Genomic DNA, 15,525 nt, shown 5'->3' with positions numbered 1-15,525 from the left:
CACGGAGGGGATTGTCGGGACAGAGATGACTGTTTGGGAACGCAAAGCGTCCCATTTATTAACAATAAATCTGTCAATCATTCAATCAAACTTTCACATCTTTGACATGGCGAACAGCATTCGTGCAGAGTACAAATAATACAACGGTGCAAAGTAATACAAAGTGCTCGCCTGTACGTTATCAAAATAACCAGCCTACCGGTATATGAAAAGTCAGTCTTTAATCATTGTGTCATCGTCTTCCTCCTGCGTACTAAAACCACCGAAATCCTCTTCGTCGGTGTCGGAGAAGAACAGGCCGTAAATAAGCCGCACCCTTGTATAAGCCGCAGGGACCAGAACGAGGGGAAAAAGTAGCGGCTTATAGTCCGGAAATTACGGTAGTATCCGAGGTGGTTTAAAATACAAATCCGTGATCCACAATAGAAAAAAGAGAAAGTGTGGAATCCAATGAACCCTTGTACCTAAGTTACGGTCAGAGCGAAAAAAGATACGTCCTGCACTACACTCTAGTCCTTCACTCTCACGTTCCTCATCCACAAATCTTTCATCTTCGCTCAAATTAATGGGGTAATCGTCGCTTTCTCGGTCCGAATCGCTCTCACTGTATTGTAAACAATGGGGAAATGTGAGGAGCCTTTCAACCTGTGACTTCACGCTACTTCCGGTACAGGCAAGGCTTTTTTTATCAGCGACCAAAAGTTGCGAACTTTATCGTCAATGTTCTCTACTAAATCCTTTCAGGAACAATATGGCAATATCGCAAAATGATCAAGTATGACACATAGAATGGATCTGCTATCCCCGTTTAAATAAAAAAAATGTCATTTCAGTAGGCCTTTAACATTACAGTATGTTATTATAATGGTAGTATTTTGCACTGAAGTACACGCAGAGTTTTAGCTACAGTGTTGCAATAAACAGTTTGGAGTTTGAAGTAATAATGAGTGTAGTTTGTACCGTAGCTCACAAAGACATACTGTGCTGCAACTTGGAAAGCCTTGAGAGCAAAGAGGCGTGTAGGAGGACTATTTAGACCAGCCTCCTGCTCTTGAACCATACATCTGACTCCGGACGGCGCAGATTGCAGAAGAGTTGCAGGAATGGCCAGGTGGACTTTGTGGCGCCAACCCTCTGTGCTCCCCGCGAACTGTTGGGATGAGCTGATGGCAGCAGGTGTGCGCAGGAGCAGCAGCAGCGTGCCGATGGTCAGACAGGCCTTCACCGAGAGCAGCAGCATCGTCAAACCCTTCGCAGAGATTCCTGGGCTGTGGAAGAACGGCGTGGCCAACCTGTACAATTTTTGGAAGCTGGATGGCTTCAAAAACCTTCACCGGATCATGGTGCAGAATTTTAACACTTTTGGACCCATTTACAGGTATGAAGATGTACTTTTAGTTATACTGTTGAGAAAATCTAATCAGGACTTCAACCTAGGTCATTGTTTTTTGAACAGGTGGATGTGTGGTCGAGAATGTGGTCAGTTCTTCCACACCTTCACAAACACCGGCAGTTATTCAACAATACACCAAAGCCAAACAGGACATATGCGTTCTTATGTTTGGATTTATATATATATTTTCTTTGCTCAAATGTGTCAAATTCAGCCCAATGACTAACATATATAATGTTTTTTTTTCTTTTTAAACATTGGAAAGTCTTTTAAATGAACAAATAATGTCACAGTTTTTAATTACGATAATTCCTCATTTAATGCTGTCAATTGGTTCCGGACATGACTGCGATAAATGGATTTTTGCGTAATAGGAATCATTAATTGTAAATCGAATATTTTCATAGCTAGAGCATAGACATCTTTTTTATTACCTTCTAAATACATTTTTCAACATTATGAAAGCCCTCTAGACATGAAATAACACCATTTAGTCACATTTACACTCTTTAATCCAATCTGGTAATGCTGTCTGAAGCTGAGTCAATCAGTGGCCACAATACTGAACATGATGCCCTGGTTTGGTTTCATCTAGTAGTCAATATAACTAGTATTGATATTTTAGTTCATTTAGCAATTATGTTTGAAAATGCTTATTTTAGGGAAACATTTGGAAAAAGTAGCTTTAAAATATGCAATGTGGTGAAACTGCATTTGATGGTAGTATAAATGTGCATAACTAGTTACTTTACAAAACCCAAAAGCAGTGAAGTTGGCATGTTGTTTAAATAGTAAATAAAAACAGAATACAATGATTTGCAAATCATTTTCAACTTATATTTAATTGAATAGACTGCAAAAACAAGATACTTAACGTTCGAACTGGTACATTTTTTTTTGTTGCAAATATTAGCTAATTTGGAATTTGATCCCTGCAACATGTTTAAAAAAAGCTGGCACAAGTGGCAAAAAAGACTGACAAAGTTGAGGAATGCTCATCAAAAACTTATTTGGAACATCCAATAGGTGAACAGGCTAATTGGGAACAGGTGGGTGCCATGATTGGGTAAAATACAGCTTCCATGAAATGCTCAGTCATTTGCAAACAAGGATGGGGCGAGGGTCACCACTTTTTCAACAAATGCCTGAGCAAATTGTTTAAGAACAACATTTCTCAAAGACCTATTGCAAGGAATTTAGGGATTTCCCCATCTACGGTCTATAAAGTCATCAAAAGGTTCAGAGAATCTGGAGAAATCACTGCACGTAAGCAGCAAGGCTGAAAACCAACATTGAATGCCCGTGACTTTCGATCCTTCAGGCGGTACTGCGTCAAAAACTGACAGGAACACTTCAGAAAACCACTGTCCGTAACTACAGTTCGTTGCTACATCTGTAAGTGCAAGTTAAAACTACAAACCCCGTTTCCATATGAGTTGGGAAATTGTGTTAGATGTAAATATAAACGGAATACAATGATTTGCAAATCATTTTCAACCCATATTCAGTTGAATATGCTACAAAGACAACATTTGATGTTTGAACTGATAAAACATTTTTTTTGTGCAAATAATCATTAACTTTAGAATTTGATGCCTGCAACACGTGACAAAGAAGTTGGGAAAGGTGGCAATAAATACTGATAAAGTTGAGGAATGCTCATCAAAGACTTATTTGGAACATCCCACAGGTGAACAGGCAAATTGGGAACAGGTGGGTGCCATGATTGGGTATAAAAGTAGATTCCATGAAATGCTCAGTCATTCACAAACAAGGATGGGGCGAGGGTCACCACTTTGTCAACAAATGCGTGAGCAAATTGTTGAACAGTTTAAGAAAAACCTTTCTCAACCAGCTATTGCAAGGGATTTGGGGATTTCACCATCTACGGTCCGTAATATCATCAAAGGGTTCAGAGAATCTGGAGAAATCACTGCACGTAAGCAGCTAAGCCCGTGACCTTCGATCCCTCAGGCTGTACTGCATCAACAAGCGACATCAGTGTGTAAAGGATATCACCACATGGGCTCAGGAACACTTCAGAAAACCACTGTCAGTAACTACAGTTGGTCGCTACATCTGTAAGTGCAAGTTAAAACTCGACTATGCAAGGCAAAAACCGTTTATCAACAACACCCAGAAACGCCGTCGGCTTCGCTGGGCCTGAGCTCATCTAAGATGGACTGATACAAAGTGGAAAAGTGTTCTGTGGTTTGACGAGTCCACATTTCAAATTGTTTTTGGAAACTGTGGACGTCGTGTCCTCCGGACCAAAGAGGAAAAGAACCATCCAGATTGTTGTAGGCGCAAAGTTCAAAAGCCAGCAGCTGTGATTTTATGCCCTTTGAAAAATGAGGGACTAATATGTACTGTTTGGCTTTGAATATACCGGTAATACAAATATATATAAATATATATTATACATATATAAACATGTTGCTGATGTGTAACTCTAATTCTCACTCACAATGTGTCTGTCAGAGAAAAAATAGGATACTATGAAAGTGTAAACATCATCAACCCGGAGGATGCTGCCATCCTGTTCAAAGCAGAGGGACATTATCCAAAAAGGCTGAAAGTTGAAGCTTGGACCTCATACAGAGACTACAGGAATCGCAAATATGGAGTCCTACTGAAGTGGGTATCATTATCTTCCAGATACGTGTCTTCAGATTTACCAGCGCTTTGGACACTTGCAGGGATGGGGAGGAATGGAGGTCCAATCGGGTCATCCTCAACAAGGAGGTGATCTCGCCCAAGATGCTGGCAAACTTTGTTCCCTTGCTGGACGAAGTGGGCCAAGACTTTGTGGCCAGGGTCCACAAGAAGATACAGCGAAACGGACAGAACAAGTGGACCACTGATCTCTCTCAAGAACTCTTCAAATATGCACTGGAATGTGAGGATACTTTGTTACTGGTCACAACATGGCTCAGTTATTCATTCAACGATGTATTGGATCTCCTTACTTTGCAGGTGACTACACTTGACTCTATCTTGACTATTTGCTTCATCCTTTAGCTGTGAGCTCAGTTCTGTACGGCGAGCGTCTGGGCTTGATGATGGACTACATCGATCCGGAATCTCAGCACTTCATCGACTGCATCACTCTCATGTTCAAGACTACCTCGCCCATGCTGTACATCCCGCCTGCTCTACTCAGGCGCCTTGGAGCCAAAGTGTGGCGTGACCACGTGGAGGCTTGGGATGGAATCTTTAATCAAGGTATGACACTCTCGGAATAACTCTAGATCAGGGGTGTCCAAACTTATTCCAGCGAGGGCCGCATACATAAAAACTGAAGGATGTGTGGGCCACTTTGATATATTTTGTACATGTAAGGTACAAAAACAAATACAATGTAGGGCACAGATGTCAAACTCAAGACCCGGGGGCCAGATCTGGCCCGCGACATCATTTTATTTGGCCCCCAAACACCTTGGAATGATATGTGTTAATAAAGTACTTATAATTTTCTCGCTAAATGTAATTGATTTTTTTCATTTTGATAGAAAAAATATATATACTGCTTGAAATTGCATACCTTTTAGGCCTACTGAAATCCACTACTACCGACCACGCAGTCTGATAGTTTATACATCAATGATGAAATCTTAACATTGCAACACATGCCAATACAGCCGGGTTAACTTATAAAGTGCAATTTTAAAATTCCCGGGAAACTTCCGGTTCAAAACGTCTATGTATGATGACGTATGCGCGTGACATCAATGGTTGAAACGGAAGTATTCAAACACATTGTATCCAATACAAACAGCTCTGTTTTTATCGCAAAATTCCATAGTATTCTGGACATCTGTTTTGGTGAATCTTTTGCAATTTGTTTAATGAACAATGGAGACTGCAAAGAAGAAAGCTGTAGGTGGGATCGGTGTATTAGCGGCCGGCTGCAGCAACACAACCAGGAGGACTTTGAGTTGGATAGCAGACGCGCTATCCGACGCTAGCCGCCGACCGCATCGAGGATCGGGTGAAGTCCTTCGTCGCGCCGTCGATCGCTGGAACGCAGGTGAGCACGGGTGTTGATTAGAAGATGAGGGCTGGCGTAGGTGGAGCGCTAATGTTTTTATCATAGCTCTGACGAGGTCCCGTAGCTAAGTTAGCTTCAATGGCGTCGTTAGCAAAAGCATTGCTAGGCTTCGACGGGCGGCACAGCATTAACCGTGTAGTTACAGGTCCAGTGTTTGGTTCGGTGTCTCCCGATAGTAGTATTGTTGATCTTCTGTCTATCCTTCCAGTCAGGGGCTTATTTCTTTTGTTTCTAGCAATGCTGTTGCTAACGACGCCATTGAAGCTAACTTAGCTACGGGACCTTGTCGGAGCTATGATAAAAACATTAGCGCTCCACCTACGCCAGCCAGCCCTCATCTGCTCATCAACACCCGTGCTCAACTGCGTTCCAGCGATCGACGGCGCGACGAAGGACTTCACCCGATCATCGATGCGGTCGGCGGCTAGCGTCGGATAGCACGTCTGCTATCCAACTCAAAGTCCTCCTGGTTGTGTTGCTGCAGCCAGTCGCTAATACACCGATCCCACCTACAGCTTTCTTCTTTGCAGTCTCCATTGTTCATTAAACAAATTGCAAAAGATTCACCAACACAGATGTCCAGAATACTGTGGAATTTTGAGATGAAAACAGAGCTGTTTGTATTGGGAAACAATGTGTCCCAATACTTCCTTTCAACCATTGACGTCACGCGCATACGTCATCATACATAGACGTTTTCAACCGGAAGTTTTGCGGGAAATTTAAAATTGCACTTTATAAGTTAACCCGGCCGTATTGGCATGTGTTGCAATGTTAAGATTTCATCATTGATATATAAACTATCAGACTGCGTGGTCGGTAGTAGTGGCTTTCAGTAGGCCTTTAAACTCTGCAGCACTTTGAGATTGACAAATGTAAAGTGCTTTACAAATTAAATGTATTATTATTATTATTATACTTTTTCAAATTTTCTTGTAATCAGACTATATTTTCTGTATATTTGATGGAATACTGACAATATGGTCTGATTACAAGAAAATTTGAAAAAGTATATGAATAAGAATACATACATAATGAACCTTTTTGATCATATAGGGACAGCGTGGTGAAGTTGGTAGAGTGGCTGTGCCAGCAATCGGAGTGTTGCTGGTTACTGGGGTTCATTTCCCACCTTCTACCTTCCTAGTCACGTCCGTTGTGTCCTTGGGCAAGACACTTCACCCTTTGCCTCTGATGGCTGCTGGTTAGCGCCTTGCATGGCAGCTCCCGCCATCAGTGTGTGAATGTGTGTGTGAATGGGTGAATGTGGAAATACTGTCAAAGCGCTTTGAGTACCTTGAAGGTAGAAAAGCGCTATACAAGTACAACCCATTTATCATCATTTATTTATATTATTATTATTATTAAGTGAACACTAAATTAGTAGTACTGTATTAGTATTAGTATTGGTTATCCTTAAATTAGATAAGAAAACATTAAATAGAAAAATGAATGTGTAAGTAGCATTTAAGAACAAAAATAGTGATAAATATTTGTATAAAACAATTATTTTGAATGTATTTTATTTGTTGTTATTAGCAGATACATCTAGAGTACTAAATTGTTCGAGGGGCCACATTTTCAGGAAGGTAAACTTGTTCCTATATCAAAACCAAATAGCCTTGTAATGGAAAATACAAGTGTCCACTGCAGTGGACGCTGGCTTTTGGGGCGGCCGTGCCAGAAACCTGAGGGTTGCAGGTTCGCTCCCCGCCTCTTACCATCCAAAATCGCTGCCGTTGTGTCCTTGGGCAGGACACTTCACCCTTGTGCCGCTCACACCGGAGAATGAATGATGAATGAATGAGTCGTCCATTATTATTATTATTTTGTGTGGTTAAAATGTCTATGCAAGGATTTTCCAACGTGCTTAAACTGGTCACTGTTCTTCCACACAACAGGAACTCAAGTGGTTTTAGGAATTTTCCTCAAGTCTTTCCCAAGTTATGAACCGAACTCGAGGGCCGGTTTGGTGTCATTCCAGGGACTTGGTTGAATAGACCTGACCTACTAATCTGCAAACATTTAATGTCCTTTTCCTCTTCAGCTGACCGCTGCATCCAGAACATCTACAGAAAGTTACGTCAGGAGAGCGGCCAAGCGGCCAAATACCCGGGAGTACTGGCCAGCCTGCTCATGCTGGACAAGCTGTCCATTGAAGACATCAAGGCCAGTGTCACCGAGTTAATGGCTGGGGGGGTTGACACGGTAATGAACAGTCCTAACGCTTTCCTCTCACAAGCTAAACTTTCTTAAGTGAGCACTGGTGTCATCCGTCCTTCCAGACTTCTATCACATTGCTGTGGACGTTATATGAGCTGGCCAAACATCCTAACCTCCAGGAAGAGTTGAGGGCAGAGGTGGCCTCAGCCAGGGCCCAGTGTCAAGGAGACATGGTCGAGATGCTGAAACAGATTCCTTTGGTCAAAGGAGCTCTGAAGGAAACACTAAGGTTAGTATTAGCTAACCCAGACGTGGGCATTCTGCGGCCCACGGGCCACATCCGGCCCTTTGTGCGTCCCTGTCCGGCCCGCGTGAGGCCAATCATAAATGACAAAATACATTTAAAAAAGTATCTATGTCGAGTGTGCAATACAACGGTGCTGCTTTTGTTTTGAAAAGCGTTATTTGTATTACTTCCGTGTGGACGTATGCGCGTGCGCAATTGTGAGTGAATGTGAACAGCGGCAATCACAAATGACAAAATACATTTAAAAAAACATCTATGTCGTGCGTGCAATACAACTGTGCTGCTTTTATTTTGAAAAGTGTTATTTATGGACGTATGTCCGTGTGTAACCTGTGAGTGAAGGTGCACAGCGACAAGTGATGCCCGGTTACCCCCGAGATGCTAAAAAGAGAAAAGTTGATGAGTAATGGCGTGTTTTCAACAAGACATGGACTGCCAAGTATTTCTTTACAGAAATTAAAGGTAAAGCCGTGTGCTTAATTTGTAGTACACAGGTTGCTGTGTTTAAAGAATATAACTTGAATCGCCACTACACGACGAAGCACCAGGAAAAATACCGGAATCTGTCTGATGAAGCGCGCGCAAGGGAGGCTGATGCGTTGATGGTAAAACTGCAAACCCAACATGGACTTTTTGCCAAATTTCACACCCCCAGAGATGCAGCTGTCAGGACAAGTTTCGTCATTTCTCACAAAATCGCCAGAAAAAGTAAGGTGTTTTCTGATGGAGAGTTTATTAAGGAGTGCTTATTGGACTCTGTTGTGCTGATATGCCCGGAGAAGAGGGGCGCATTTGACAACGTGTCACTCTCCCGACGCACTGCGGGTTGAGACCATCGCTGGAAACTTGGAGCTTCAGCTGAAGAACAGAACGGCCGACTTTGACTGTTTTTCGCTGGCTTTGGATGAGAGCTGCGATGTACGTGACACCGCCCAGCTGCTCATCTTCTTACGTGGGATAACTGCAGACTTTCAAATCACGGAGGAGCTGGCAGCCATGCAGTCAATTAAAGAGACAACCACAGGTAATGACTTGTTCACATAGGTAAATGCGTGTTTGGACATGTAAGGACTGAAATGGGACAAGCTGGCAGGTGTGACAACAGATGGTTGTCCAAATCTGAAGGGGAAAAATGTTGGACTTTTAAAGAGGATGCAGGATAAAGTGACAGAAATGGACATTTTTGCATAGTATTATACATCAGGAAGTGTTGTGTAAGACAGTGTTAAAAATAAAACCATCAAAAGCAATCAGCTTTTGAATAAAGTTAAGTTAGGTTAAATAAAATTATTATTATTATTATTTATCTTACGGTATATCAAAAATAATTTGAGCAAAATTTAATTGAAATATTGTCGATGTGGCCCTCCAGCAGTGCTCAGGTTGCTCTTGCGGCCCCCGGTAAAAATGAATTGCCCACCCCTGAGCTAACCGGTACAGTAGTAAGGAGGAGATTCATACAGCCCCATTCCTCGCGGTTTACCGGACACGTGAAACGTGACGAATTGTGGGGGCGGGAAATGCACTATCCACTTTAGCCGCCAGATGGCAGTAGAATGTTAATATCTTAAAATGTGTTTTGTAGCAATGTCAACTTTGACCACAGCGTGAGTTGTAGAGTGGCGCTTTCCATTGTTTTTAGCAGACTGCATTGCAAAATTATTAAGCCCCCGTCTTCATCTCATGCGAGAACCACACAGGAATGTGGCCAAATGAAATCCTTCCCAACTGAAGGTACAAACATATAAGTCACGCCCCCTTTGAGCTGTGTGCTTACTTCGATACTCGGGACCAATTGCCAGCAGGGTATTCTATTTTTGTAGTCACCAAGACAAGAATGGCCACACGTTGTTCCGCAGAGGATTGTAACACATTCAAATGTGTGCTGGTTGCACAGTTTTAGATGGACAAAAAAGTCAACAAATTGGTGTGTTCTTATGGCAAATGTGCTTTTGTAAGGTTTGTAAGCGGTGCCTTTGAGTTTTTCACAAAATGACAGTATTGTGCCCACTCAAATAAACAATTTAGGATTCATTTTTAATATACAGAAAATGATATAAGAAAGTGTCACATTGCCTTACAAAGTGGCCCCCGCCATGATGGCCACCACGTAGCATGTCGCTTACATTATCTACTTAAATCTATGCATAGAAACAGATATTTTATTTATATCTGGGCTTTCTGCTGCGCCGCTCCCAGTCTGTGGAACGCTCTCCCTGATCACCTGAGGGCACCACAGACTGTGGATGCTTTTAAAAAAGGCTTAAAAACCCTTCTTTTTAAAAAAGCCTTTTTTTTAGATATATGCATACTAGTTTTAGTTATTTGGTTGTTCTAGTTTTTATTTTTATTTATTTTTTGAATACACTGTAGCACTTTGAGGTTGTTTACTCAATGTAAAGTGCCTTTTACAAATAAAATCTATTATTATTATTATTATCTATATATAGATTACTAATCCATTGAAATGTGTTTTGTAGCAATGTCAACTTTGACCACAGCGTGATATACATGCATATTACATATATCTATGTTTCTATGCATAGATCTATCTATTTAGGTCAATGTTTCTACGCATATATATATATATATATATATATATATATATATATATATATATATATATATATATATATATATATATCCACCTATAACCATACATAGAAACATAGATACATCTACAGTACTTATATCTATGCATAGAAACATAGATTATACAGTATGTACTTACTGTATATTTATGCGTAAAAACTAGGGATGTCCGATAAGATCAGACTGCCGATATTATCGGTCGATAAATGCTTTAAAATGTAATATCGGAAATTATCGGTATCGGTTTCAAAAAGTAAAATGTATGACTTTTTAAAACGCCGCTGTGTACACGGACGTAGGGAGAAGTACAGAGCGCCAATAAACCTTAAAGACACTGCCTTTGCGTGCCAGCCCAGTAACATAATATCTACGTCTTTTCACACACACAAGTGAATGCAAGGCATACTTGGTCAACAGCCATACAGGTCACACTGAGGGTGTCAGTATAAACAAGTTTAACACTGTTAAAAATATGCGCCACACTGTGAACCCACAGCAAACAAGAATGACAAACACATTTCGGGAGAACATCCGCACCCTAACACAACATAGACACAACAGCACAAATACCCAGAACCCCTTGCAGCACTAACTCTTCCGGGACGCTACAATATACACTATCTGTTTCTACGCATTGCTACATCTACTTATATACATGGAAAGAAACAGCTATATCTACTTACTGTATATATATGTCTCTATGCAAAGATATATCTACTCTGCATCTACATATATAAGTAGATATCCAATATCTGTGTAGAAACATAGATACAAGCAGATCTGTTTCTTCTCAGATGAAAGTAAATGTATCTATACATCCACTTATAAGTAGTTTTACTTATAAATAAAAGTAGTTGTATGGAAAAAGATATCTAACTAATATTACCAACTACTGTATTTGCTCTACCGTCCATAATCCAACGCTGAGAAGCAGCCTGTCACTGATTTGTTGTTAGTGTGTTTTAATATTGAGAAACTCAGTCAAAGTGGTCGCAGCATCCTTTAAGTCAGGGATGTCCAAACTTTTTCCACTGAGGGCCGCACACTGAAAAATCAAAGCACACGGGGTCCATTTTGATATTTTCTTCATTTTCAAAACCAATACAATATACACTTTTTTTTTTAACCTTTGGGGCTGGCTCAAGTTAGGTCCTAGGGACCCAGAAGGGTTTCAGTCTTAAAAAAGGTTAAAAATAAGTCACCCAATTTTTTGGGGTAAAAATACAAAATATACAATATTTTTCCCAAAAAGATTTTCAAAGTGAAATATTTGATGTGAAGTAATTTGATCCCTAAAAAGGTCAATAATTAATAGCAAAATTGATTTGAATTTATTATTATTATTTTTAGCAAAGACAGCTGTTTTTTAATTCCACTAAAATTTTGGGGGATCCAAAAGTGCCCCACTCATAGAATGGTCATGCTTTTTTTATTTTTTACATTCAACACTTAAATCTGTATATCAGCTTTAGATAATATATAGTGTAATTAGTTTAGTATATAATAATTAGTATTATTATATAATTTGTATATATTTTTTAAAATAATTTTCGTATTTTTCGTGTTTTTGTTGTATTTGTGTCCTTTTTGTCCTTAAATCAGTCAATAATTCATAGCAACATTGATTTTGACTCATTATTATTTTTTGAAAAATTATTTTAAAAAATTGTGTTATTAGAGTCAACAATGCAACTTTTTTTCTCGTTGCATTTCACCTATTTGCTCTTTTATTCCACGTTTTAATGTTTAAAAAAAAAATGTTTTAGTATTTTTAGAATGATGTGCCGCGGGCCGGTAAAACATGAGCTGCGGGCCGCAAATGGCCCCCGGGCCACACTTTGGACACCCCTGCTTTAAGTCTTGAGTATCTGACTCCCATGACTCCTTCAGGTTACATCCAGTAGCAGTGAGCTTGCAGAGGTACACAGCAGAGGACATCACCATTCAGAACTACCACATCCCAGCGGGGGTAAATGATACACTAATATGTCAACATAGCACATTGATTCACTCATGAACATGTCTGTATACCATGATTAGACCCTGGTGCAGTTAGGTCTCTATGCAATGGGAAGGGACCCCAAGGTGTTTTGTCGCCCCGAGCAATATCAGCCCTCTCGCTGGCTCAGGACCGAGACCCACTACTTCCGTAGCCTGAGCTTCGGCTTCGGCCCGCGCCAGTGTATAGGACGCAGGATAGCTGAGACGGAGATGCAAATCTTTCTCATCCATGTGAGATAAACATGCACAAGTATCACCCGATTTAGTTATACTGTACATCTTATTAATGCATTGCCTTATTTCTTTGCAGATGCTGGAGAACTTCAAAGTGGAGAAACAAAGACACGCAGATGTGCGGAGCACCTTTGAACTCATACTCCTACCAGATAAGCCCATACTTCTAACTCTGAAGCCCCTGCACTGTAGTCCATAGTTTGTGGCAATAATAACCAATCATCTAGTTTAGAACATGCATTTTTTATTTATTAGCACGTGAGCAAAGGCGTTTGTTAGGTCATGGCCCCATTTGAGTATAATCGGGAATAATGTACATCATCTCTATTCCATGTGTGCAATGTATTTGGCCAAATAAAATACTGCAAATGACACACAATACATTTTCCTGTGTCGCCATTTAATTATTATAGAGTTTTATGCTACTGATTTTGATACGTGAACGAGATCAGCCGATAAGGATAGAATAGGAAAAAATAAAAGTTTCCGCTAATCTGAAGTCGGGTCTTGGGGGCAGCAGCCTAAGCAGAGAAGCCCAGACTTCCCTCTCCCCAGCCACTTTGTCCAGCTCTTCCCGGGGGATCTTGAGGCATTCCGAACACATTAAAATTTTACATTAGCTCCTTGTACAAAACCCAAAACCAGTGAAGTTGTCACGTTGTGTAAATGGTAAATAAAAACAGAATACAATGATTTGCTAATCCTTTTCAATTTATATTCAATTGAATAGACTGCAAAGACAAGATATTTAACGTTCGAACTGGAAAACTTTGTTATTTTTTGCAAATATTAGCTCATTTGGAATTTGATGTTTCAAAAAAGCTGGCACAAGTGGCAAAAAAGAGTGATAAAGTTGAGGAACGCTCATCAAGTACTTATTTGGAACATCCCACAGGTGAACAGGCTAATTGGGAACAGGTGGGTGCCATGATTGGGTATAAAAGTAGATTCCATGAAATGTTCAGTCATTCACAAACAAGGATGGGGCGAGGGTCACCACTTTGTCAACAAATGCCTGAGCAAATTGTCCAACACTTTAAGAATAACATTTATCAACCAGCTATTGAAACAATTTAGGGATTTCACCATCCACGCTCCGTAATATCATCAAAAAGTTCAGAGAATCTGGAGAAATCACTGCACGTAAGCAGCTAAGCCTGTGACCTTCGATCCCTCAGGCGGTACTGCATCAAAAAGTGACATCAGTGTGTAAAGGATATCACCACATGGGCTCAGGAACACTTCAGAAACCCACTGTCAGTAACTACAGTTGGTCGCTACATCTGTAAGTACAAGTTAAAACTGTACTATGCAAAGCGAAAGCCATTTATCAACAACACCCAGAAACGCCGCCGGCCTCTGTGGGCCCAAGCTCATCTAAGATGGACTGATACAAAGTGGAAAAGTGTTCTGTGGTCTGATGAGTCCACATTTCCAATTGTTTTTGGAAACTGTGGACGTCGTGTCATCCGGACCAAAGAGGAAAAGAACCATCCGGAGTGTTATAGGCGCAAAGTTGAAAAGCCAGCATGTGTGATGGTATGGGGGTGTATTAGTGCCCAAGACATGGGTAACTTACACATCTGTGAAGGCACCATTAATGCTGAAAGGTACATACAGGTTTTGGAGCAACATATGTTGCCATCCAAGCAACGTTACCATGGACGCCCCTGCTTATTTCAACAAGACAATACCATCATACTAAAAGAGTGCGGGTACTAGACTGGCCTGCCTGTAGTCCAGACCTGTCTCCCATTGAAAATGTGTGGCGCATTATGAAGCCTAAAATACCACAACGAAGACCCCCGGACTGTTGAACAACTTAAGCTGTACATCAAGCAAGAATGGGAAAGAATTCCACTTCAAAAATGTGTCTCCTCAGTTCCCAAACGTTTACTGAGTGTTGTTAAAAGGAAAGGCCATGTAACACAGTGGTAAAAATGCTCCTGTGCCAACTTTTTTGCAATGTGTTTCTGCCATTACATTTTAAGTTAATGATTATTTGTAAAAAAAAAAAATATGTTTCTCAGTGTGAACATGAAATATCTTGTATTTGCAGTCTATTCAATTGAATATAAGTTGAAAATGATTTGCAAATCATTGTATTCTAAAGACCTGCTCAGTGGCCTAGTGGTTAGAGTGTCCGCCCTGAGATGGGTAGGTTGTGAGTTAAAACCCCGGCCGAGTCATACCAAAGACTATAAAAAAAATGGGAGCCATTACCTCCCTGCTTGGCACTCAGCATCAAGGGTTGGAATTGGGGGTTAAATCACCTAAAATGATTCCCGGGCGCGGCCACCGCTGTTGCTCACTGCTCAATCATTGGTACTTTAACTTTAATTTAACCAAAGGGAAACATTAAAGAGCACAAAGCTGCTGCCACTTCAGCAGTGCCCTTTTTACATACAGCAACAAAACGCAATTAAAAACTAACATGTTTAGCCTCGTCCTCCAGTGATAATGCTACTTGAAATTCTAAATTCAGTTTATTTGCTGTAATGGATGCGATTATTATTAATGTAGGGGAGCGGCTCCACACTGTGTATGGAGACACAATTATCTGCTAGCTGCGTGTCAGAGGGGAGTGGCGTTGAAAGGTATTCATCAGCAATGACCATCACGTACTTTTTTAAGAAAATGGGCCTATAGTGACCGGCAGTCAATGCCTATTTACCGCATGTGTTGATGGAGGGAGGACTCCTGTCCTTCTTGGCAGATATGATGGGTCCTCTGCAAGAAGTAAAAGCAAAATAAGATATGTTCACATCCAGCATAACTGAGATA

The 15,525-nt window shown here is 40.7% G+C and overlaps 1 protein-coding gene across 2 annotated transcripts; it reads left to right on the top strand.

The window, feature by feature from the left end:
* Positions 1-987: 987 nt before the first annotated feature.
* Positions 988-13,115, top strand: LOC133658781 (cholesterol side-chain cleavage enzyme, mitochondrial-like). Of its 2 annotated transcripts, XM_062061170.1 has the most exons (10): positions 995-1,111; positions 1,187-1,378; positions 3,875-4,030; positions 4,093-4,292; positions 4,415-4,618; positions 7,492-7,652; positions 7,730-7,896; positions 12,397-12,475; positions 12,547-12,738; positions 12,818-13,115. In XM_062061170.1, exons 1-10 carry the CDS (start codon positions 1,104-1,106, stop codon positions 12,938-12,940), a joined length of 1,482 nt encoding a protein of 493 aa, XP_061917154.1. In that variant the 5' UTR covers positions 995-1,103; the 3' UTR covers positions 12,941-13,115. The 2 variants fall into 2 exon arrangements, with proteins under 2 accessions (XP_061917153.1, XP_061917154.1); XM_062061169.1 differs by having other exon boundaries at positions 988-1,378.
* The last annotated feature ends 2,410 nt before the right edge of the window (positions 13,116-15,525 follow it).

The sequence above is a fragment of the Entelurus aequoreus genome, linkage group LG10, assembly GCF_033978785.1.
Source record: "Entelurus aequoreus isolate RoL-2023_Sb linkage group LG10, RoL_Eaeq_v1.1, whole genome shotgun sequence".
Taxonomy (NCBI): Eukaryota; Metazoa; Chordata; class Actinopteri; order Syngnathiformes; family Syngnathidae; genus Entelurus; species Entelurus aequoreus.
The sequence above is the reverse complement of the archived record's forward strand: the minus strand, read 5'-3'. Positions and strand labels throughout refer to the sequence as shown.